General features: G+C 65.5%; 2 protein-coding genes across 7 annotated transcripts; one reads left to right on the top strand and one right to left on the bottom strand.

Annotated features, from left to right (window-relative positions):
- The first annotated feature begins 531 nt into the window (after window positions 1-531).
- GOLGA7B (golgin A7 family member B) lies at window positions 532-8,694 on the top strand. Of its 2 annotated transcripts, none has more exons than XM_069796751.1 (5): window positions 532-601; window positions 6,181-6,306; window positions 6,700-6,852; window positions 7,000-7,101; window positions 7,223-8,694. In XM_069796751.1, the coding sequence occupies exons 1-5, from the start codon at window positions 545-547 to the stop codon at window positions 7,325-7,327; spliced, it is 543 nt and encodes a 180-aa protein (XP_069652852.1). In that variant the 5' UTR covers window positions 532-544; the 3' UTR covers window positions 7,328-8,694. The 2 variants fall into 2 exon arrangements, with proteins under 2 accessions (XP_069652852.1, XP_069652853.1); XM_069796752.1 differs by lacking the exon at window positions 532-601 and adding an exon at window positions 4,843-5,058.
- Window positions 8,695-8,919: 225 nt separating this feature from the next.
- On the bottom strand, window positions 8,920-23,089 carry CRTAC1 (cartilage acidic protein 1). 5 transcript variants are annotated; one of them, XM_069796746.1, is made up of 16 exons: window positions 22,992-23,089; window positions 18,796-18,992; window positions 17,290-17,486; window positions 16,216-16,346; window positions 15,419-15,575; window positions 14,687-14,821; window positions 14,240-14,385; window positions 13,905-14,041; window positions 13,150-13,232; window positions 12,548-12,648; window positions 12,295-12,463; window positions 11,677-11,822; window positions 11,500-11,542; window positions 10,862-11,005; window positions 9,523-9,648; window positions 8,920-9,119 (listed from the first exon to the last, which is right to left on the bottom strand). In XM_069796746.1, the coding sequence occupies exons 1-16, from the start codon at window positions 23,034-23,036 to the stop codon at window positions 8,992-8,994; spliced, it is 2,085 nt and encodes a 694-aa protein (XP_069652847.1). In that variant the 5' UTR covers window positions 23,037-23,089; the 3' UTR covers window positions 8,920-8,991. The 5 variants fall into 5 exon arrangements, with proteins under 5 accessions (XP_069652847.1, XP_069652848.1, XP_069652850.1 ...); XM_069796747.1 differs by having other exon boundaries at window positions 18,796-19,003; window positions 22,992-23,084; XM_069796749.1 differs by lacking the exon at window positions 11,500-11,542 and having other exon boundaries at window positions 8,965-9,119.
- Window positions 23,090-23,104: the final 15 nt, after the last annotated feature.

Raw genomic sequence — 23,104 nt, 5'->3', positions numbered from 1 at the left:
TGGCACCCCACCAGATGAAGGCAAGGGGCTGGCGGGGCTGGGAAGGGGGAGTGAGGGGCTCCCTGCCAGCTGGCCTGGTCCCCCCCCGTCTGTCACGATGCCTTCATTAGAGCCACTGAGTCACCTCCTGGCAACATGGCCACGTTGTGGAGAGCAGGGCTGGCCCCAGGAGAGGGGTGTCTGTCCCCTGCTCCCGCCCTGCCAGGTGTCCTGACAGCCTTGTGCCGGAGCTGAGATTGTGCCTTTGCTCTGGTGGGGGGGTCCCTGCTGCATGCCCATTGCTTCCTTAACCTTTTCCCACCTGGGATGTCCCAAGGAAGGTAGATCTGAGCTGTAACGCGGGGAAGGGGATGGTCCCAGGGTGGCTGGAGCTGGCACCCTTCCCTGTGTCCTGTATGTGCAGGCTGCTCCAGTGCCCACATCCCCATCCTGCACCCGCGCAGCCGGCTGGGTGACTGACACTTGCGCCTGTCACTCCAGGGAGCTGGCTGGCTGTGCCACCGCCTGTGTCAGTTTTCACGGCAGCGAGACTGGAAGCGGGGCCATGGGGGCTGCCTCCTCCACGGTGGGGACCTCAGGGACAGCCAGCCAGGGTGGCATGGTAAGAGGACATCCCCTGGGGGTGCCCCCTCGCCACTGTGGGCCCTCCCCAGGGACCTGTGCTTGGTTGTAGCACGGAGCCGATCTGAGCCAGGGGAGCAGGAGGCTCTTGGGAAATGAGATGCTGGGCAGGGTCCTGGCTGCCTCTTTCTGTCCTCCCCCGTTGTGTCTCTGCTCTCTCTCCCACACAGCTTTGGTGCTGCCGACCTTATTTCTGTGGGCAGAGACACATCCCCTGGGCCTGGGTAGGCTGGGTGGGCTCCAGGTAGGCTCCCTCCCATCCTCCTGTCCTCTCCATCCTCTCATCCTCCCTGTTCCAGCCCCATCCCAGGCTCCTGGGACTCCAGGCTCCCAGGCTGCATCAGTGCCTGGCATGGGCTGCACCCACCACAGAGCAGGGACCCTTGGGAGGCGACAGCACGCCAGGGCTGGCCGTGCAGGGACCTGCATCCCGGGGTGTCTGGCAGCTCCCAAGACAGAGCACCCTGGCATGGGGGGGCAATGCGGAGTTGGCAGCACAGCTCTGCAGGGGTGGCCTTGCTGGGGGCTGGCCGAGGGATGTTGGGGCATGTCTGGGGGCATCGTGGGCCCGAGCTGGCCCGGGGGCGTGGGACCGGTGGGGTGGGCAGCGGGCAGGGGCAGCAGTGGCTGTGCACTTGCCCTGCGCCCACACACGCTCCCGTTGGTCCGGCAACTCCAGGAATGCGGCTGGCAGCTCTCCCGGCCCAGCTGCGGGGCCAAGGCTGCCCTGGCGCCCTCCCAGCCCCCCCGGCAGCTCCTGGCCCTGCCCAGCTCCCGCCAGCCCGCACACAGACCCCCTGTTCACTGCTGGCCCCCGCGGCCCAGCTCCCCGGCCCCCCTCTGCAGGGGCACGTCCTGTGTGGGGACGCCTCTGGGGAAGAGCCCCTTTGCCTCGCAGCGTGGCACCATGCATGGGGACACGGGGACCCTCTCTGCAGTGTTGCTTGCCCCCCTGCCCCGCCGGGGAGGTGGGAAATGCCACCCACGTCTGCTCCCAGCACAGGCCCATCCCTGGCGCAGGGGCAATCCTTGCACAGCCCTGGCTCCCGGCCGGCACCTTTGCCAAAGCTGGACCTTGGCACCTTGCTCCAAAACCATGTCCCCCTCTGCTTGCCTGTTTGCAGGAGGATGCTGTGTCCCTCCCTGTGCACTCGTGCTGGGGGGGCTGCCCCCACCCTCTGCAGGGGCTCCCTGGCACCACCCATTGGGATGGACACAGCTGGACATAGTGGTGCTGCAGGCGCTGCAGAGGGGCGCCCAGCCTCAGGGTGCCCAGACTGTAGGGCTGGTGGACCCCAGTTTGGGGCAGTGTCTGTGTCCCACATGAAAGGGCAGGCTGGGGCACTTGGAGCTGTTTTCCAGCATCTCCCAGTGTGGGGGATCTACCCTCCCTGTCCCCCCATACTGGTGCACACACCTGGTGTCTCTCAGGAAAGGTTATCAGCTAATCACCGTGCCCCCCTGTCTCTGCATGCCTCCCAAATGTCACCGTTGTCCTCGCTGGGGTGGTGAGCTCATGCTCCCCCCCATTAATGAAAGCCCCCCCAGCACCCTGTGAAGCAGCTGCCAGGGCCTGGCCCTGCCGTGGCCCCTTTGAAGCGGAGCCAGAGCTGCTGACAGCCCTGACAGGTTGTGGAGGGGGCTCAGCATGCAGCGGGTGCAGGATGGGGCCCCAGGCGTTGATCCCAGGCTGGTCACAGGGCTCCAGCTGTCCTCCACGGTCCCCAGCCACCATGCTGGGACTGCAAGGAAGGACGGGGTGCTGGGACAGGGTCCAGCACCGTGCACTGGGGGATGCACTGGGGACACTCCCTGGTCCTGGCCTGGGAGGCAAGCGCAGGGGCTAGAGCAGGGGCGCAGCTGTGCCATGGCTGCCACGGTGGGATGGGCACGGGCACGCTGGCTGTGCAGGGCTGGCTGTAGGGGCCCCAAGTGTGCCCCATGCCTGTCCCTTGGGGGCAAGGGGAGGTCTGTGGGGTCTGTCTGTGGGACAGGTCAGAGCCCCCTTGCTCCAGGTGCAGGGGATGACTCAGGCAGGGGAGTAAAGGCAGCTCTGGCAGCACTTGTGCATGCAGTGCCCGCCCCTGCTGCCAGGCAGCCTAAAAATAGCCCCTCAGGGCTCAGCAGATGGAGGAGAAGAAGGGCCAGAGCCCTGTTGCTGCAGGCACCCTGCCAGCCCCCGCCCAGAGCTGGGGGCTGCGGGGGGCAGCAGGGCCACGCAGCACTTTGGGGCTGCCCCGAGCCCCCGCTCCTACTGCCTGGGATCCTGTCAGCTATGCCAGCCTCCTTCCACCTCTGCCCTGTCCTGCTGGCAGGCATGGCATGGCATGGCATGGCATGGCATGGCATGGCATGGCATGGCACGGCAGCAGCTTGTCCCCTCTACATGGAAACCAGCAGGGCCTGTCCCTGCTCTGGTTAAAACTTGAAAGCCCATGATGGTGCATCCTGCATGGGGGGGTTGGCAGGGCCTGGTGGGCTCTGGAGATGCTGGGGGCTGCAGGCACCTTGGGCAGGGCCAGGGGCTGTGTGGTGATGGGGAGCACTGTGGGGCACGTCCAGGCTGTCTGTGTCCTGCCTGCCACTGGGCAAGGCTTGCTCCTGGGTAGTATGGTTAGCAGAAGACAGCCCCCCATGATGGGGTGAAGATGTCCCACCAAAGGACACTCCTTGACACGTGCCCTGGTCCTGCAGACAGCAGGTCCATGGCTTGTGAGGCAGCTGGAGCCCAGAACCAAGGGTCCAGCGCCTGGGCTGGGTTGGTACAGCCAGAGAAGATTCAATCCTGGGGCAGCACCGCAGGGTGCAGGCAGATGGGCAGAACCTGGGGCAAGGGGGACAGCTGGCCCCCCCCGCCAGCTGCTCTCGGCCCCTCGCCATGGTGTGGGAGAGCAAATTTCATCTCCTGGCAGGCTCAGCATTGCCATGGCAACTGGCAGGGCGCTGCCAGGCGGGCAGGCGAGCCCTGACGTGGTGGCAACATGCAGCACGGGAAGGAACTGGGATGCAGGGCCTGGGTTTGGGGGCATCTGGGGACACGCTTCGGTGTGTAAGCACGTGCACGTGTGCCTGGGTGCATGCATGGGGGGTGCAGCCAGATGTGGGCATGCAAGTGCATGCACAAATGCCTGCATCTGTGTGCATGCACATAGGAGAGTTCACCTCCCCTCCGCCCCGAGGGGGGTCCTTTGGCTCTGTGGCACCATCTGGGCAGGGTGTACCCCACTGCTCCTGGGTGTGGGCCGGCAGGGCTGCTCTGAACCATGGGAGCAGCAGGTTCCTCCTGAAAGCTGTGGGATCCATAGCTTTGTGCTTATGGGGGAGATGAGCCCTTCAACTCGGGTCCCTGCCTGCACGTGTCCTTTGGTCCCTTGGTCCCAAACCCTGCCACACTCCAGAGTACAGGGGCTGCCCGCCAGCCACCCCAGGGCTCTGCCTCTATTTGCTCTGCCCAAAGCCTGGGCTGGTGCTCAGGGCAGGGACCAGGAGTCAGATGAAGCTGCCCCTGTTTCATCAGGGCCCTTGTGCTGCAGCCAGCCGGCCATGCTGCATTAGCAGCCTGAGCAGATGTGCTGGCAGGGCCCCACGCTGCCTTCAGCATCGCCCAGGTGTTGAGGGAAGGGCTGGCTGCTCTCCTGCCTGACCAGGGCCCTGTGCCCAGCTACCGCATCCCTCGTGCCTCACCATGGCCCCAGCTGGGAGAACCCCCTCCTTCGCCTCTCAGGAGAGCCTCTGTTCCCCCCGTTTGGCATTTCTCCGGCTCAAATTGAGCTGTCAGTGGGCAGAGATAACAGGGAATTCGTTAGCTCCCTTCTTTGATGTCTGCCCGTGCTGCCATCGCAGCACCCGCTCCAGAGCGCAGCACCAGCTGCAAATCCTTCCCAAACAAACAGCTTCAGTCGAGGCCCCTTGGCGCGGCAGGCTGCCAGCCCCACGGTCGGCCCCCCGCACCCCCACCGGGCCAGCCCCACGGCCGCCCAGACCCCCGGTTACCTCCAGCGGCACCCCCTCAGCAGCCAGTTCCCCCCAGGGACCTACGGCAGCACGCCCTCGGCAGCCGGGTCCCGGTACCCGCAGTGCCGGCCGGACCCCCGGGACCTACGGCAGCAGCCCCCCGCTGGGGCCGGCCCCGGGGCCACTCGGCCCCCCGGTACCGCCGTCCCCAGCAACGGGGTCGCGTCCTCCAGGGGCACCTAGCGGCGGGCGCCCATCCCCGCCGCCTCGGGGCGGGCCGTGGCGGGCCGGGCGGCTGCGCACACCGGGGCGGCCGGGCCCGCCCCCGCCGCTCGGCACAGCAGCACCGCGGACAGCGCCGGTCCCCCCGCGCGGCTCGGCACGGCCCCGGTGACAGCGCCGGTTCCCCAGCCCGCCCCGGCCCCGGCACAGCCCAGCCCGGCCCGGCCCGGCCCGGGCGCACGCCGCGCCATGGCCACGGAGGTGGGTGCGCGGCGGCACGGCGGAGCCCCCCCGGTCTGCCCTCCCCTGCCCGCCGCCATCGGCTGGCTGGGCGCGGAGGGAAGGGGTCGGCGTGGGGGTGCGCTGGTGTGGGAGGGCAGCGTGGGGCTGGGGTCCGCGCGGGGTGCACTGGGGGGTGGGGGGTAGTGTGGGGCTGGGAGGGATGCTTGGTGTGTGCACAGAAAGGCCGGCGTGTATATGGGGTGCCTGGAAGGGGGGGGGGGGCGCGGAGGGCGCGGAGGGCGCGGGGTGCCCTTGTTGGAGGGAGCGGCGTGGGTCTGGGGTGGGCTGCCCCGGGAGGAGGGGAGGCTGTGGGGTCCCTCTCCCAGGTGCCGTGGGTGGGATCCGGGACAGGGGCAGAGGGTCTGTGGGGCACACAGCAGGTGGTGGCCCCATGTTACCCAAGGGGAAGCACGGGGAGGGGTCTGACACCTGCCCTTGGCACAACCCGGCCCCTCCATCCTCCACTCCAGCTCCCCAAAGCTGCCCCGTGGCCCAGAGCCTGGGGGTCTGGCGTGAGCCCGCATACCCCGTGGGGTGTCAGGGCTGGCAGGGCTGGGCTGAGCGCCTGCTGCCGGGGCTGCCGATTCCTTTTGTGCAGCTGCCCCGCTGCAGCCTGCCTGCCCGCTGCACTGCTGCTGCAGACCCGCTGCCCGGCCCCCTGCTCCTGCTCAGCTCCCTTCCCTCTTCCCACCTGGGAGCTGCTGGGGTGGCTGTGTGCTGGGGTGCTGCCGGGGACAGGGGACTGTTCCCTCCCTGGGCCGTGGCCCACGAGGGGACACACACCCACAGGTGCAGCAGCCGGTGCAGGTGAGGCCAGGCACCAGCCCAGAGCAGGGCCCGCATGCACTCACCCACGCTCTGAGTGGGGGGCTGCCGCAGCATCCTCCCCTTGCCGCCATCCTCCCCTTGCCCCGGGCCTCGCACCTCCAGCGCAGCTCACGGCATGACACAGCCCATGCTGGGGGCTCCCTGCCCCAGGTGTGCGAGCCTGCAGCCCCTGACACTGGGGGAATGGCACTGCTCCCCGGGCCCCCAGCCCCCCAGCAGGGATGCCCGGCCCCCCACGGCTGCAGCCCCCCGGCTCACCCCGCTGCCCCTCAGGTGCACAGCCTACAGGAGCTGCGGCGTAGTGCATCCCTGGCCACCAAGGTCTTCGTGCAGCGGGATTACAGCGACGGGACCACGTGCCAGTTCCAGACAAAATTCCCCCCCGAGCTGGAGAGCCGGGTAGGGAGCCTCGCAGGTGGACAGGGTGGGGGGTGCCCTGTGTTTGTGCCCTATGGGGGGTCAGGGGGAAGAGGGGTCTGAAGGCATGGGGCCCCCATGAGGTGTTGTATGGCCCTGGGCCAGCCGATGCTGCTGGATGCATGCAGTCACAGCTGCCTTGCCTGGTCTGCAAGGGCTTGGGTGCTCCTGAGGACCAGGAAGCTCTAGTGAAGGGATGCAGGCTCAGCAGGTCTTGGCATGGGCAGGAGGTGGGCAGTGGCCAGGGAGCTGAGGCATCAGCTGGGCAGGGAGGAGAGGGTTAAGTGCTCCCCAAGTCCCACTGGGAATGAGGACAGGGCAGTGCAGGGGGTCAGCCTCTGGCCAGACTCCTCTTCACCCTGGTTTCTGCTCTAGATCGAGCGGCAGCTCTTCGAGGAAACCGTGAAAACCCTTAATGGCTTCTATGCTGAGGCGGAGAAGATTGGGGGCAGCTCATACCTGGAGGGGTGCCTGGCCTGTGCCACCGCCTATTTCATCTTCCTCTGCATGGAGACACACTATGAGAAGGTGCTGAGGTCCAGGGGAGGGCTGAGGGATGGACGTGGCTGCAGGCCTGGCGGTGGGCACAGGGATGACACAGGGAGGAGGGGGGACTGGAGGCCAGAGCAGGCAGCAGTGCTGGCAGGCCCTGACCATCCCTCTGCGTGCCAGCAGGTCCTGAAGAAGATCTCCAAGTACATCCAGGAGCAGAATGAGAAGATCTATGCGCCGCGGGGGCTGCTGCTCACTGACCCCCTGGAGCGTGGCATGAGGGTTGTATCCTTTGGGCAGCAGGGTGCTGGGGGGATGACAAGAGCGAGGGGTGGGGGGGACACCAGGAGTGGGTGCTGGGCAATTGGGCCAGCCCGTCTCACTGATGATCCTTAGCAGGGCCCAGATTGAGATCTCCATCTACGAGGACCGGTGCAGCAGTGGCAGCTCCAGCAGCGGCAGCTCCAGCAGCAGCAGCGGTGGTGGGGGCGGTGGGGCAGGGGGCCGGTGACTGGCAGGGAGTCCCTGCAGGGACTCGTACTGCCGGGACAGTGGCCTCTCCGAGCTCCGCAGGCTGCACTACCAGAGCACCCGCTTCTGAGCCCAGGGTGGGTGGGAGGGGGAGGCCAGGGGCTGCCCAGTGAGGCTGCCCACCCCCCTCTGCTCTGTGCCCCCCGCAGTGGCTCTGGCCCTGCTCAGACCCACTGTGGGCAGGGGCTGGTGCTGGGGCATCCCATGTGCTTCCCACTGAGCCAAATCGGTGCCAAGGGGCTCCCGCAGCCCTCCGGGTGCTCGGCGCTGCTGCCCCTGCCCCAAGCGAAGGAGATTGCCCTGCCACGGGCAGCCCCAGCTGGCAGCGCCCTTTGTGCCATGCATTGGGGAGCAGCAGGACCAGCAAAGGCCCAGGCAGCGCTAAAGGGGGACACATACTTATCCCCATGCCCACGGGCACTGCCAGCTCTTGCTGCACCCCCTCCCTAGGGTATCCTGCTCTTGGTGCTGCAGGGTGGGCTCAGCTGCTGCGTGCCTGCTGCCCAGGGTGCCTGGCAGCACCCTTGTGCCGCTTCAGCTGCATGATGGTGCCATGCATTCACCCCAGCCCTGTCCCACACACTGTCCGTTGCTGCTCCCCAGCATCCTCGCCAGCAGCATCCTTCAGCACTGCCCACGACACTGGGCACTTGCTTCTGCTCCCTGCCTGACCCAGTGCCATCCCCAGCTGGACCCAGAAGGCTCCCCAGCCCCAAGCGCCATGCCCAGGGCAGGGAGGTACAGTGCTGGGCAGGCTCCTGCCCTTGTGCCATGTGCCCCGGGCTCATGCATGGCCCAGCATAGTGGAGGGCAAGCCATGGCATGGGCGAGCCAGGCTCCCTGCCCGGTCCCAGCAGAGCCTGCCCGCACCTGGCTGCTGGCAGCCCCCTGCCTGCTTTGCCCCATGACCTGCCCAATGCAGGGAGGGTGCCCTGTGGAGCAGCTCCACCAGGACCCTTCCTCTCCCGCTGCTGAGCCCTCCCCTGCCCACGCATCCTGCATGTGTCTGCCACGAGCACCCCAATTCTCAGCCTGGCCTGTGGTGGGGACCCTGAGAGGCACCTGGGCCTGGCTGCAAGGTGTGGGGGTTCATGGGCCAGGGTCAGATGGGGGGGAATAGGAGGGTCCCTGTGATATCCAGCACCTCAAGGACAAGAGTCCCTTCCTGGATGCAGGATTGAATCGAGCTGGCGTTGCTCTCCCAGGGTCCTGGAGGGAGAACCCTGCCCCGTGGGACTCCCTTTGGCTTGGTCATGGCATGTGTGCAGGGTGGCCCTGGCCCTGCCGTTCCCACTGGGGCCCCCCCTGCATGGAGGCCTTCCTCAATAAACCCCACGCTTCATCCCCTGTTGCCTGCCCTGTGTCCTCCTGTGTCAAATGGGTGATGCTGGGGGGGGGCACAGAGCCAGACTGGGCATCCCCCAGCACAACGGGGTGTGCAGAGCCCCACAAGGAGGGTGAGCATGGGGGAAATAAGGGGGAGGGATGGGCCAGTTGGTGGGGGGACAGTGACAGACCCATGTAGCAGTCATGTGGTCCCAGTGACAGGGACCCACGGGGAAACCAGTGCAGGAAAGGGTTTATTCAGTTGGCACTGGGCGCAACCGACACGGGTCTGGGGGCACCCAGCTGTGCCAGGGTGGGCTAGTTGCGCCGGCAGCGCCCACCCATGCCCAGGGAGAAGCCATGGCGGCAGTGGCAGTGGAAGGAGCCATGGCTGTTGTGGCAGATATGGTCGCAGGGGCCAGGCTGTGCCTGGCACTCATCTATGTCTGGAAAAGAAGGGGAGAGGGTCAGAGCTGTACCAAGGGTATGGGGCTCATCTGGCATGGGCAGGGCAGGGGATGGAGGGGGCATAGTGGGGGGGGCCAGCTCTGGGGCTGGCTGAAGCTGAGACACGAGGGCATCTCCAGTGCTTGCAGTCACGCAGCTGTGGTCCTGCGACCACTTGTCCCCAAGGCTGCTGGGTGGCAGATGCCTCCTCACTCCATCAACTCCTGCACAGCCACAGTCTGTCCAACCTGTCCCCCGTGTTTTGGGTTGGCCGGGACCAGGGCTGTGAGCATAACGGGGCACCCCAGGAACCAGCATCCCTGCTCGCAGGTCAGCACGGCTGCACCGCGGCAGGTGGGTGGGCACCGTGGGCTGCCGGCCCCGCTGCCTGCAGGTACTCACCCAGGCACTGGCTGGCAGTGGGATCAAGGGGGCGGAAGCCCGGGCTGCAGTGGCAGACGTGTGCCCCGGGGGTGTTGGTGCAGAGCTGGCTGCAGTTGTGCAGGCCCTGAGCACACTCGTCGATGTCTGGTGGTGGGGAAGAGAGCGGCACGGTGTTACAGCAGGCGGGGGGAAGGCAGCACAGCCCTGTTGCTGCGGTGTGGGCAGGGCTGCCTGCTGCACCCCAGCCCCTCCAGTGCTGCACATCTGGCTGTGCTCCCAGGGCTGGGCAGGGGCAGAGGTGCCCAGGGCCACCATGCGCCCTCCAGCTAGCTCCTGGCCCGCGGGCAGCGAGAGCTGGGGGATGCTGGGGGTGCCCCCCCCAAGCCCCCTCCCTGTGCAGCCCCGGGGCAGGGTAGGCAGAAGCACGGGCACAGCCCTGCCCCCCACAGCTCAGCAGGCCGGCTAATAGACAGGATATAGTTTATTAGGGGGGTTCTCCAGGAGAGGGGGTGGAAGACTGAGCAGGGTCCGACTCCAAACAGTGGGGTCAATACATTAAAAAACAGACCAGGAGGGTCCTTCCCCCGCAGGGCCGGGGGGACCCGCCTCTGCCAGGGCTGGGGAGGGGAGTCCCCGTTACCGAGGAGGGGGCAGGCAAAGCACACACGTCGCAGGCCAAACCAGCAGGCACATGGTACGGTATCAAGGCGACGGAGCAAGTGACCGCCCAGGAAGCGCCAGCATGGCAGGAGCAGCACTGGGGCAGGAGGTGCCGGTGAAGGGGTGCTGCCCTGGGACTGCCTTCCTTTCCCAGACACAGCTCCATGCCCATCCCACCGCAGGCCACCCCAGCAGGGCGCAGCCGGCGCTTCCAGGGTGGTTCGACATGGAGAGAAAGAGAGAGAGAAAAAGAGACAGGCAGAGGCCGGCCGGTCCTTCCGCCAAGGCTGCTCTGGCGTGTTACGGGCAGGGGTTAAAGTGCATAGAGGCAAAGGCAGAGTCCGAGGACTAGAGGGAGAAGGGCACTGTGGGGGGGCCCGGACCAGCTCCCGGCGGAGGGGTATCCCCCAAAAAAGGCCACTTGAGCTGCACAGAGAAGGAGAGAAGGAGCAAGAGAGAAAAAGAGAGAGAAAGAGAGAAGGGGGGGGGTCAGTGGCAGCTCAGCGGAAGGTGCAGGAAGAACAGATACAGAGCCAGAGGGTGGAGGTGGCTGGGCAGCCACCTGGCAGGTTGCAGGATGCGGCCAGGCCTTTGGCAAGGGTGCAACTGCATCCCAGGGCGGTGCTTTGGGGCTGCTGCCCACTGGCTTGGCCAGGCTGCGGTGGCATGGGGTCAGGGCATCCCAGCCATCACTCACCCACGCAAGCCGTGCCGTCCTCATTGGGCTCAAAGCCCCGGCTGCAGCGCTTGTTGCTGCGGCAGCGGTACCCGCCATAGGTGTTGATGCAGATGGGCTTGTCCCGAGGGCAGATGAAGGGGAACTCGATGCACTCATCTGTGTCTGCAAGCAGAGGGGCCTTGGTGTGAGATGGCTGGGCTGGGAGCTTGGGGCAGCCGGCCATGGCCTCTCTGGTTCCCCCTGCACATGCTGGATGACTCCCCCAGAGCTAGCCACGCACAAGCCATGCCTCTGCCCGGAAGGCTCATGGCATGGCCCCGGCCACCCTGCCACATCCCTGCTGCCCCTCCATTGCTTGTGACTCTAGCACAATGCCCGCCACATGCCACCCATGCCTCCTGCCCCGGCAGAGCGCTCTCCTCCCTCCCCATGACACCACAGCCCCCCTTCTAGAGCATGCTGCTGCTCCTATTCCCAGGCCATGTGCCGGGCAGGCAGCTGTACCCCTTATTGAGCCATACAGCCGCCCTGCCTGCATGCCCAGCTGCCTCCTTGGCGGCCACCTCCCTGTAGCAGGGTGCTGCCATTGTGCCCCCCGCGGGGCCATGCTGCAGCATCCCGGGTGCAGGCATGCCTCTGCCCCAGCAGCCACTCACCTACACAGCGTCCGTTCTCATGCTGGGAGAATCCCTGCCCGCACTGCATTTGGGGAGAAGCGGAGACAGCTGGGATGGGGAGGAATCAGCCCTGGGCAGCCACCGAGCCAGCAGAGCCCAGCCCCTCATTCCTGCCCCCCAAAAGGCTCCTGCCCTGCACTCACACCTGGCCCTCACCTCCAGCAGGGCAGGCAGGAGCGGCTCCTCCAGGTCCAGGGGGTAAGGGACCTCCAGGACGGAGTTAGTCTCACTGCTGGCCACAGCTCGTGCCACAACGCGGCCATCCGGCCAGGTAACCTCCAGGCTGCTGGCTTCGTCATGCCCTGCAGGCGGGCAGCCCGTCAGAGGGGGGGTCTCCGGGATGGGCAGGGGCTGAAAGGAGGCCAGGGGGGTGGTAGGGATGGAGGGGCAAAGCCTCCCCTTGCTCCCTGAGCTGCACCCCAGGTGCCCGTGTTGACAGCCCGTGCACAGGGATGTAGCCTGAGGGGTGCACGTGGGGATGATGGGATGGGGCAGGGAACATCCCTGCAGGCTTGGCTGCCAGCTCTGCTGAGCCAGGGGAGGGTTAATGGGCAGAGAAAGCCCTGGTGCCTGGGCAAAGCAGCAGGCAGGGGGTTGGGAAGGGGGCAGCTGCCCCTTGCAGCAGGGCTGCAGTGGCTGGGCACCCTGCCTGCAGCCTCCCCTGGAGCTCACCATGCCCAGGGTAACGGGTATGGGTAACTACCATGCTGCAGGGCACCGGGACAGCAGAGGTGGCTCCTGCCCAGGGGTGTGCCCCTTGTCCCTCCAGCTCACCCAGTCCAAAATGCGCCACAGGCTCCATCTCACAGAGGTATCCTGATCCGCCGTCGATGATGCGCAGGTGGGCCCCGCTGCGCCGTGTGAACAGCACCACTTTGGCCCCCCGCGCAAAGGCCCCGAAGCGGGTGCGGGGGATGACGCGCAGCCAGTTGTTGGTGGTGCCCTGCAAGGGAGGAGGGAGCAGGGAGACTCAGCAAGGAGAGGTGGAAGGGATGGGGACAACACGAGGACCCCCTGCTTGACTCACCTGGGTGCCCTTGAAGATGGAGATCGGCTGTGCCATGGACTCGCCATGGGACAGGATGAGGTCCAGCATCCCATCACCATCAAAATCTGTCACTGCACCCCCTGCAAGGACAGGATCATGTCATGCTCTACATCTCCCAGCACTACACCCTGCTGCCAGTGTGGGCTCCCACGGGCAGCAGCAGCACTCTTGGCAGTACCCGGGCAATAGGGAAGATGGGGTAACCCCAATGCAGGAATAAGGGTCCCTGTATGGGTGGCACCCTGCAATCAGGTGGGTCAGCTCTCTGGGGGCTGTGAGACACAGGAGGCTGCCTGGCCCCTTCCCAAATGCAGAGGTTGGCTTTGAACAGTGGGCACCCAGGAAGGAGCCCCCCAGGAGTGAAGCCCTGCAGAACAACTGGAGATGGCACCATTAGCTGGGCACGGGTGGAGGGAGAAAGCTTGGGGCCACTCCTGGGTGATGAGGGGCTTCAGGATGCTGGTGGGGAGCAGGCAGGTGACTCAGCCAGGCATGCAGCATCCCCAGGCATAGAGGGTGCCAGGCAGTTCTGTGGCACACCCCCTGCATGGGCCCCCACTGCCAGGGCCAGGGGGACCCACCCGTGCCCCGTCCCTCGGGCTCCAGTGCATCCCCCGGATTCAGCTCTTCCACGATGGGGTCAGAGTGCTCCCTGCGAATGAGCCTGCGGAGCACAGACAAGGTGTTAGTACCAGCCTCTGCAGTCCCCAGCACCTTCCTGGGAAGTGCCTGTCCTCTCCCGCAGCAGCATGGTAGAGAGGTGGCAGCCCTGATGGCTATGCAGGGTGAATGGGGCACAGGACTGGCCCCTGCCTGTTAGGGCCTCACGTCCCCCCTCCATGCAGGGTTGACAGGGATGTCATGAGAGCCTGGCTCTTGTGGGTCTGAACCGTGGAGCAGAAATGCCATCCCCAAACACTGCTGCATCCCTCTGGGACCAGAGACCACCCCCAGGGACTCCCTGCTATGCTGCTGCGCTCCATCCACCCATGGGTACCAACACCAGGTGGACAACCAGCTCCCACCGCCCCACACACCAGGTGAGGAGGCACCACATAGCACTAATGAGGAATTGACCCCCACAATTAACAGGAGCCACGAACAAGCTTGAATGCAGCTGCTAATTAGCGGTGCCAGGGACCCCTGGGGCTGTTGCAGGCATGATTGCAGTGGCTGGTAATGACACCGGGAAGGGCTCAGTCACGCCGCCTTTTATTAGCTGAGCCCAAGCAGTGGCATTGCTGGAGAGGAGCCCCTTGAGCCTACCTGTGCCGTGTGGGCTGCTTGACCCCCCCAGAGCCGGGTGAAGGCTGCCCCGGCCCCCCCGGGCTCCTACCGGAAGAGGCGGTTGGCAGAGGAGCCGCGGTAGGCGATGTTGTTGAAGAAAACCTCCAGCTCCTGGTCATTGTCGAAGTCGGCTGCGATGACAGTGCGGACGGGGGACGGCATGGAGAACTTGGGGGTGGCAATGTCCTGTGGGGGGGATGGGTACGGGGTGACAATGGGCATGGTGAGCGGGACACCAGGTCCTACTTTGGTGCTTTGGGTCCTCTCCTCTCTGGGAACTGGGGCTCAAAGCCAAATCAGAGTGAAGCCGCGCCCCCCCCCCCCCCCCCCAGCCAAAGAGGCTCAGTAGCAAAGCCAGCAGTGGGGGGGGGTCCCAGCCCTCACCCGGAATCGGACACGCCCAGGGGCCCCGCTTTGCAGGTAGAGGCGGTGCGGCCCATTCCAGTTGCCGTAGACAATGTCCACCCGGCCATCGCGGTTGAAGTCAGCCAGCGCCACGCCACGTCCATGCTGGTAGGGGTCATCCAGTCCTGGGGAGCCACAAGGGGATGGGGGGAGACGGGACCCCCTCCCTGCCTCTGTCTCCCCGGGATGCCTCCCAGGATGCGCCTCGTGGTCCCCAGACAGGTCGTCCCCATACAGGGCTGCATCCCTGCACCGATGGATGCCCTGGTGCACCTCGGCCACCCCCGGTGGTCAGAGGGGCTCTGGGTCCCCGGGGCTGTCTCTCTACCCTGCACACAACCAGCCCATGCAGGTGGGGGCAGGCAGAGCCAGCCCTGCCCTGAGGTCCCCGACGCCTGGGTGCTCCCCCTGGCTCCCCCTACTCACCCACAGCAGCCGCCACGTCCCGGTACGTCCCGTCCCCCCAGTTGTGGAAGAGGAAATTGGGGCTGTTCTCGTTACCGCAGAATATGTCGGAGGCGCTGTCGCTCAGGATGGGGCCCACGGCCACCCCACGACCCCCTGGGGACAGCAGCCCTGGGGTGAGGGGACAGCTGGCACCCTGCCCTAGTGGAGTTCTTGCCCCCCCCATGCCCCCTCGGTACTGCCCACCCAGTGCTCCCAGGACAACCTCCTCATCCACCTCCTGCCTTCAATCCTTCTCATCAGGAGCTAATTGGGCCTGGCAGCCGCTTGTGTCACTCCCAACCCTAATCACTGCCATCGCCATGGTGACAACATTCCTAATTAGTGACAATTTACTGCTGGGGAGACAGGGCACAACAGCAGTACCCATGGTGGTGGGGCAGGATGGGACGCAGGCTGGCACACTCCCCACTGCCCTGTTTGTGTACCCACATCCCCATGCCACACTGCCCGCCCTGCAGATGCTGTGGAGGGATCAGCCCAGGTGATGGTGGGCACGGGGGTCCTGCCAGGTGGGCATCCCGTGGTCCTGGTCCCTTCCACGGGCCGTGGGACTGCCACTAGATGGGGCAGTCAGGCAGCCTAACGCATGGCACAGGCCACCAACTGCACTGCCCTGCCTGCGACGGGGTCCCATGTTCGCCGTGCCCAGCGGTGCCCCGTCCCTTCCACGGGGCCACAGCAGCTGAGTACCTGTATACTTGCTGACACCAGCCTGGGCAGCCACGTCCACCAGCACCACGATGCCGCGGGCAGGGTCACTGGCAGCCACATCCATCTCGATGAGGGCGTGGGGGCCCACGTTGCCGCTGGCGTAGTTGGCGATGTAGATGGAGTACCTGCCGGAGCCCTGTGGCCGGCAGCACCTCCTCAGCACCCACCCGCCCAAAACCCATCTCCACGGGGACCTCAGGACCCCTGCCGTGGGGCTGGATGCTCTCATGGCTCCATGGGACCAGGCACCGCTACCACATGCTGAGCAAGAGCTCTGCAAAGCCCATGGTGAAAAGCACCCCGGGAGCGGGGACATGGCCCATTGTCTCAGGAGCTCTGTGGTCCCCAGGCTCATGCTGCCGGCGTGGGGCACCCTGCCCCCACAGCATCCCCAGTGTGCCAGGTCCCCCCCATCCCCACCACTCCCCTTGTCCCGTGCAGCAGCTGGACCCTGATTTAGTGATAATCATTTGGAAACAAACCGCTGGAGGAGGAGGAAGAAGAAAGAGCAGGTGACAGGAACATAAATCACCTCGACAGGCACGTTTATCAGCTGGCGGCAACCGTGTGGACAGGCGCCTGCAGTCCCCACGGCTGGGGGGGCTGCCAGCCCTGACAGTCCCAGGCTGCTTGGGGACACCCCCGGCCCCAGCGGGGGGTGGGATGGGACTGGTGCCCATGCAAGGGGAGAGGTCCCCCGGCGCCCTGCAGGGGAGGGCTGGAGGGGCACAGGGGGTGGGAAGGGAGTGGAGCTGCCCCCTGCCCTGCCTGCTCACCGTCCGGTCCACGCAGGCGACAGAGCGCCCGGCGAAGCGGCTGGCTACGTCCCGGTTCACCTCGTCGCTCAGGAGGTCCTCCCAGCGCCCGTTGCGGAGCTTGAAGAGCTTGTCCGTGTAGGTGGCCATGCCTGGGGGGGGCACGGGTCAGGGAGCTGCAGCATCCCGCCTCCTCCCGAGGAGGGTGCCCTGTGGCAAGGGGAGGCTGTGGAAGAGGTACCCTTTTCCCAGAGCATCCCAAACCTCTGCTCTGTCCCCCACAGCCCCCAGCAGTGCCATGGGGCCAGGCTGCTGCTGCAAGAGCCCCCATGACCCTTAAGGGCCGCCAGGAGACACACAGAAGAATCAACTCATTAAAGTAAAATGTGTCCCAATGGGGCGCAGCCCTGTAGATCATCCCCAGGAAGGTAAAAAAAAAATTGATTCCATGCCAGGCACAGGCAGTGAGCTGCACTGCCCGTGACAGCACCGATGGCAGCGCCTGATTTAGGGACAGGTGTGCCAGCAGGCACCGCCAGCCCGAGTAATTAGGAGCGTCAGGAAGACGGATCCACTGCCTGGAGGTCAGGGCTATGGGACAGGGACATGGGGCAGAGCTGGGCTGGAGCACCAACCCAGGGAGCTCTGGGGATGCCCGGTGCCACGTTGGGGCATGCAGCTGTCCTCCCCATGACAGATGTCCCAGGAGCTGGGACAGCACCAGCAGGGCAGGATTAGACCTGGCTTGGTCCAGTGGGCACAGGGGAGCCACGGCACGGAGGGGCACAGCTGCTGCAGGGCACAGCTGGGATCTGCAGCACAGGGTCCCTGTGGCAGGGCAGCCCCAGGGGTGGTGGGGAAATCTGCCGTCCCACTCAGGGTGCTGCTGGAAGGGCGGTGGGCAGCTGGAAGTGCTGAATCGGCGGATGGCTGGACTCAGCATCCCGCCCGTGCTGCCATCAATCAATGGAGCCATTCAACTGAGAAATTAACTCCAGCCCGCACACATCCCTCACGCACCAAAGGTCACGGGCGGCCGTGCTGGGAGCTCCCCCCCTGCCCGGGGCTTGGGGCACAGCCGCCAGTGGGGCTCACCAGAGAAGGCGTTGTTGGTGTTGAGGAAGTAGATCTCCTCACGGCCATCCCCATCAATGTCACAAGCTGTCACGCCGATGGCGTTGCCCTGCCGGTCCCGCAGCGCATAGTATGGGGAGTCCCGCTCATCCTCCGCCACGTTCACCAGCCGTCCCCGTGCCTTATCATACTTGAGTACCAGGTTGGGGCCGTTGTACCTGTGGGTGCGAGCAGGGGTGATGGCTCCCCGAGGCCTGGGGACAGGATGAAAGGCCCCAGCCCATCCCTGGGGGGACAGCGGGTGTGACACCAGGTTTTCCCCATGATGGGCACAGCAGAGACCTGCATGGTCCACGGAGGCCAAGGACCCCGGGCTGTCCTCAGCACCCAAATGTAGGGCCGGCTCCTGACTGCCGATGAGGAGGGCTCAGCCTGGACCTGTTCCAGCACATGTCAGGCACCCCATGTCTACCTGGCCTGGGTACCCCAGGGCAATGCCAAGGCAGGGGCTGGGTGGCCAGCAGGCAGGATGGGGCGCAGGTCCCTGCTTGCAGCCCTTTCCCAGGGCAGGGAAACGGGCACGCAAGGCAAATCCTCTCAGCATGCTGCGCCCCACAGCCTCCCCGCCCGCTCCTGCCCGGGGCACCAGTAAACAAGTTATACAACGGGCACCACGGCCGCTTACAAAACCACGGCTGGCTGCTTGGCTCAGCCCAGATGGAAGCAGTGTCCTGGACCACTCAGCGGGTCCCCAGTGCTGCCCGTAGTTTGTTGCCCCAGGGTGATGCTCAGAACCGTGGCAGGGCTGGACTCTGCCTACCACCGCAGTGCCCTGGCTCCTGCAGCCACCTCAGACGGGCTCTTTTGGGGGTGAGGGGTCCCCTCCAAGTGAGCACCTGTGTGTGCAAGGCTCCCTCAGGGGTGAACATGGTGGTGTGTGCACAGACATACTGCACCAGCAGCTCACAGCCATGCCAGCACACACACACAGAGCCCATGTCATGGCCCCTGCTGTCCCCGGCCAGGGCCAGACCTGCTGGCAGCAGCTGCTCCATGTCCAGCCCCACTCAGGCACTAGCAGTGCAGCGCACAGCTCCCTGCCTCCTGCCAGCCCTTCCAAGCCATCATTCCAATAAAGGGCTATAAAAAACCTCCAGCCAATTAACCGAATCTCCGGAGAGCGCTGAGTCCTGTCAGCGGAGCTGAGACGGCTTGGGGACACGCTGGCTCTGCACTGCAGGGTGGACCCCAGCCGCTGGGCAGCTGCCACTGCCCTGTAGAGGGGGGACCTGGCCCCAGGGCCTGGATGGGGGCACCCACGTGGTCCCACGCAGGCGCCCAGCTGGCATCAGCACCCTATGTGGGTGCACACACATACACATACAAGTGGGTGCATGCAGACCCCCATCCCACCACCCTTGTGCACAACCCCCCAGCCAGCCACATGCCCACGAAGGAGCAAGGAGCTTCTGGCCCTGCAGGGCCACCAGTTCCCGCTGTCACTGAGGCACTGGGTGCACCACTCACCCCGCCACCACGATCTCAAAGTCACCGTCGGCATCCAGGTCAGTGACGGCCACACCATAGTTGAGCTGCGTGGGGTTGCTGTCGTAGTCAGGTGGGAGGAGGCGGTGGGTGACGGCTGCGAACATGGGCTCGCTGCGCTGGGAGCCCTCGCTGAGCCAGGCCAGGGACAGCAGGCACAGTGCCAGCATCCTGGGCACCTGGGAGAGACCTGCAGCCCATCAGCTCCAGGAGGAGACCCTGCTCCACGGTGCTCGAGCATCCCCACCACCCTTGCACAGGAGACACTCTCTTTCCACTCCTTGTCACCCACCCCAGCCTGTGCCACCCCACCAGCCCCCTGATCCTTGGGGATTGCCACAGCTCTGGCATCCCCATGCACGGACCCTCCCAGGTGCAGCTCACCCTCAGGGCTTCCTTGGGACAAGACCGTGCTCCAGTGAGCTGAGAGGTGGGACTGAGCAGGAGTGGGACCTTGGGAGCCCATCCCATGGGAGGGACTGGGGAGGCAGCAGGAGGGCTGTGGGCTGCTGACAAAGCTGGGCTCAGCCCCAGCTCTCCCTGCCCCCAGGGGCTGCTGGCACCCAAGATCCTGGCAAGTCACGATGCCAATCGCTGCTCCCTTGGCAGGGCCAGAGGAAGCAGGCAGTTGGCAGGCAGGCTGAGGAGCTTTTCCCCCGTCCAGCTGGTCTTCCAGAGCTTGGGAAGGCCACAGAGAGAACATGGGGATACTCTGCCAGGTGACTCCTGTGTGCCTCAGTTTCCCCACCCTGCTGGCACTGTTCCTCCCAGGGTCTCTGCAGGGCGAGCTCCTCCCAGGCTGGCCAGGGAAGGTTTCTGCACAGGGATGCAACCGCAGGAAGGAGATGCTGGGAGGAACGGGACACTGGGAGGAGAGGCTCAATTAACCTGGACTGCGGACGACAGTGTCTGCCAGCACTGCTGGCAAGGTTGCAGAGATTTTGGAGCTGGCTCTGACCTGGCTGTAGCACAGGTGATGAGCAAGGTGGCACTCAGGATGGCCAGCCCTCACACCAGGTCAGGCAATCCCCTCCAGAGGGGAAGAGCCCAGCAGCAATCTGTGCATCCCTGGGCTGTGGGCATGAACCCATGTGCCAGCACCCCAGCTGGGAGCAAAAACAGCCTGTCCTGCTTTCGCAGACTAGAGGGATGGCTGGGATACCTGGCCACCAAGGTGGGGGACACTGCTCCATGTGACTGTGCCATCCTCCTGGGCAGGGCTACCCCCAAGCACTGGCAGGGGGACAAAGGTGAATGGCCCCGCTGCCAGCTGGTCCCCATGCCAGCGAGCAAAGGAAGCTGTGGCAGCTGCATGGTGCCACACGTGCCTGGCTTGGAGAGGGGAAGATGCCGGAGGCTTAGATCCTGGCAGACCCACTGGGCTGCAGGGAACAGGCTGCTGCCACCTACCCTGGGAATGGGAATTGTCCCAAGGGTCTTTGGGGGGCCAGGATTCCCCTGCCACAACCAAATAGCTTCCATGCCCACCTGGCTGGGTGGGAAGGGGCTGTCCTCCAGCCACACAGGAAGGAAGCCTTGAGCCCCACCACCCAGCACACCCAGAGCCCTGCATCCCACTGCACTGGTCCTGCTTCCCTTCCCCCTCCAATCCCATCTGTTCCCCAGGCCCAGCTGCAAGGGTGGATGTGTGTGTGTGTACCCAGCTCTACTCTGTGCAGCTCCCTTTCCCTCCCTGGCCTGACCCACATCCTCCCACAGACCCATGTGCAGCCAGCCCCCCTCTGGCACCATGGTCTCCACCACCCAGCCAGATTTGGAGCACTGTGTCCATCAGCCTGCCGTCCTGTCTGGAGTGGCTCTCCAGGGGCAGGAGCCTGGGTCTTTCCCTGATGCAGGTGCCCCATACAAGGCACATGTGATGGGAATGGGGTTTCATTGGGTTGCGCAGGGATGGGACAGTCCCTGGGTGTCACTCTGCCATGCCAGGCAGTGAGGGAGGGGGAGCCTTTGCCAAAGCCCCATGCTGTGCTCACTGAAGTAAGCATGGGGGAGAGCCATCCACATGTGGACATACAGGCACAGTGCTGATGCAGAGCAGTGCCCCCTCACCCCCAGCCACAGCTGGGTGATGGGTGGCTGTCTCCAGGCCACCGGCAGGGCTCTCCCTGCTCTGCCTCCCCTCCAGCTCCCCACAGCTTGGCCCATTCCCCAGGTACTCCCCTGCCCCAACCAGCTGCAGCAGAAATCCCTCCAGGCTGGATGGAGCCTATCCAGGAGGAAACAATGCTCCTGATTGGAGACAAAAGGCTTTTCCCAGCAGATCGGGGGCTTGGTGCCATGGGGAAGGGATGCACGGCCCAGAGCCAGGCCATTTGGGAAGGGGGAGGGAGGAGGCTCAGGCCCTTCATGGCAGTTGGGAAAGGCCTCATGGTTTCCCAGTGTGCTACTGGTAGCACCAAGGCCCAGGCATGAAGCTCCACCTGAGGTTTGAGGCTATGGGGTCCTGCCTGTACCCAGGGCAGAGCTCAGCCTGTCTTGTCCCAGCAGAGCCACATCCCGGCTTGTGTTGTGGCATGTGGTGGCAAGGTCACCCCAGGAGCTGCGGTCATCCCATGGTGCCTGCTCAGCATGGCTAACCCTAGTGACACAAAGCCAAGCTGCCAGGCAGGGGTAGAGGCAGCAGGAGGATGGGAGCAAGGCAGGGAGTGCCATGAGCACCCACACAGGGTGCAGCCAGGCAGTGCAGGGACAGGGTACTGGCTCTATGGCAGGGATGCAGCATGTAGGGCTCGTCTGTCCCCACGCGTGACTGTGGCTGGCAATGCTCTGCGGGGACAGTGGGATAGGACTGGGAAGGGAGCCATGGGGCAGGCGGGGGGTTGTGCCCCAGACTCCTCACCACAGGTGGGGAGATGCTGTCCCCAGGGCTCCTCACATACCCACATGCACATCTCCAGCCCTCAGCCCACATCATGGGGAGGGTGGGAGCTGGCTCTCTGTGCAGCCATCCCGTCCTGCATGCCACCGTGACATTGCTGCCCACCATATCATGCACCCCCGTGATGTCATGCTCCAATACTGCAGCAACATCCCATCCCGGGCCGCAGCCACCTCCAGCACCGCTACGACGTTGTGCAGCAGGGGCCCCATCACACCCCAAAGGCACCCCAGAGCAGGGACAACAAGGTGACATCACAGCACCCCATGATAACATGATGCATGTGCCCCAGTAACACCATATTCCCATTCCTGCCATTCCCAGGCTGCCACAGCTGTACCCGCCAGGGCAGAGGACAGGCAGGAGACGTCCCGCAGACCCAGCAGCCCCTCTTCCACAGGAGCTGAGCTGCCCAAGGATGCCAGCAGTGTCCCCTCCACAGCACCTCCGCCCCAACCAGCCCAGCCCCTGCAGTGCCTCTGCTCCGGCCAAAGCCCATGAGCCCCAGTCCCGCTGCCCCAGCTGCTCGCTGCTGCCGTGGGCTCAGCACTGCTCCCTCCCACACCTCTCTCACAGACCCTGGCCTGTGCACACATCCCATCACAGATGCTTCTGACAGGCCCAAAGCCCCCAGCTGCCAGCTGGCCTGTCCCTGTCCCCTCCCATGCAGGACTCCTCAGTGCTGGACCCAGCACGCTGGGGCTCAGCCAGCAGCAGCTAATGCAGTGTGGAGATGAGCAGTCACCTTAGCCTCCGAGCTCAGCCCAAAGGGACACCAGGTCCTTGGGGGGCTCAGACCCACCAGCACACAGCCAGCCCTTTCCCATGCAGGCAGATGGGCTGCTGGACCCCTCTCTGCACAGCTCCCAGCCCCTCCACGGGCTCAGCTGCGACCAAGCACAAGTGCCCCTAGAAAGAGGAGCCGTCCCTCGCTTCTCACCATCCTGACACCCCTGCCAGTGCTCCCCCAGTCCCAGCCCGCACCCCCATCACCGCTCCATCCTCCTGAGCCCGATCCCACCCCAGCCCAGCATCCTCCCATCCCCGTCCCCATCCCCTCCTTCATCCCCCTTCCTCCCACCCTGCCCAGCCCGCATCCCCTCCACGCTGCGGTGCCAGGCTGCGTGCCCACCGTCCCGCTCCACCCGCCACCAACTTCTCTCCGGGCCGGTGACCGTGCCGGAGTTGAAAGCCACCTCCTCCTCCTCCTCCCCCCCGCGCCGGGAGTCCCCGGGAAACTTCACGGAGCAAACCAACCCCCCCCCCCCCCCCAACTCACGGGCCAAGGCGGGTGCCCGGCGCCCCCGCGGCGGCGGGAGCGCATCCCGCAGCGCTCTCCTCGCTGCGCCGCACCACCCGGCTCCAGCTCCGGCGCTCCCCGGCTTCCGACGG

The sequence above is a fragment of the Haliaeetus albicilla genome, chromosome 11, assembly GCF_947461875.1.
Source record: "Haliaeetus albicilla chromosome 11, bHalAlb1.1, whole genome shotgun sequence".
Taxonomy (NCBI): domain Eukaryota; kingdom Metazoa; phylum Chordata; class Aves; order Accipitriformes; family Accipitridae; genus Haliaeetus; species Haliaeetus albicilla.
This window is presented reverse-complemented; position numbering and strand designations above follow the sequence as displayed.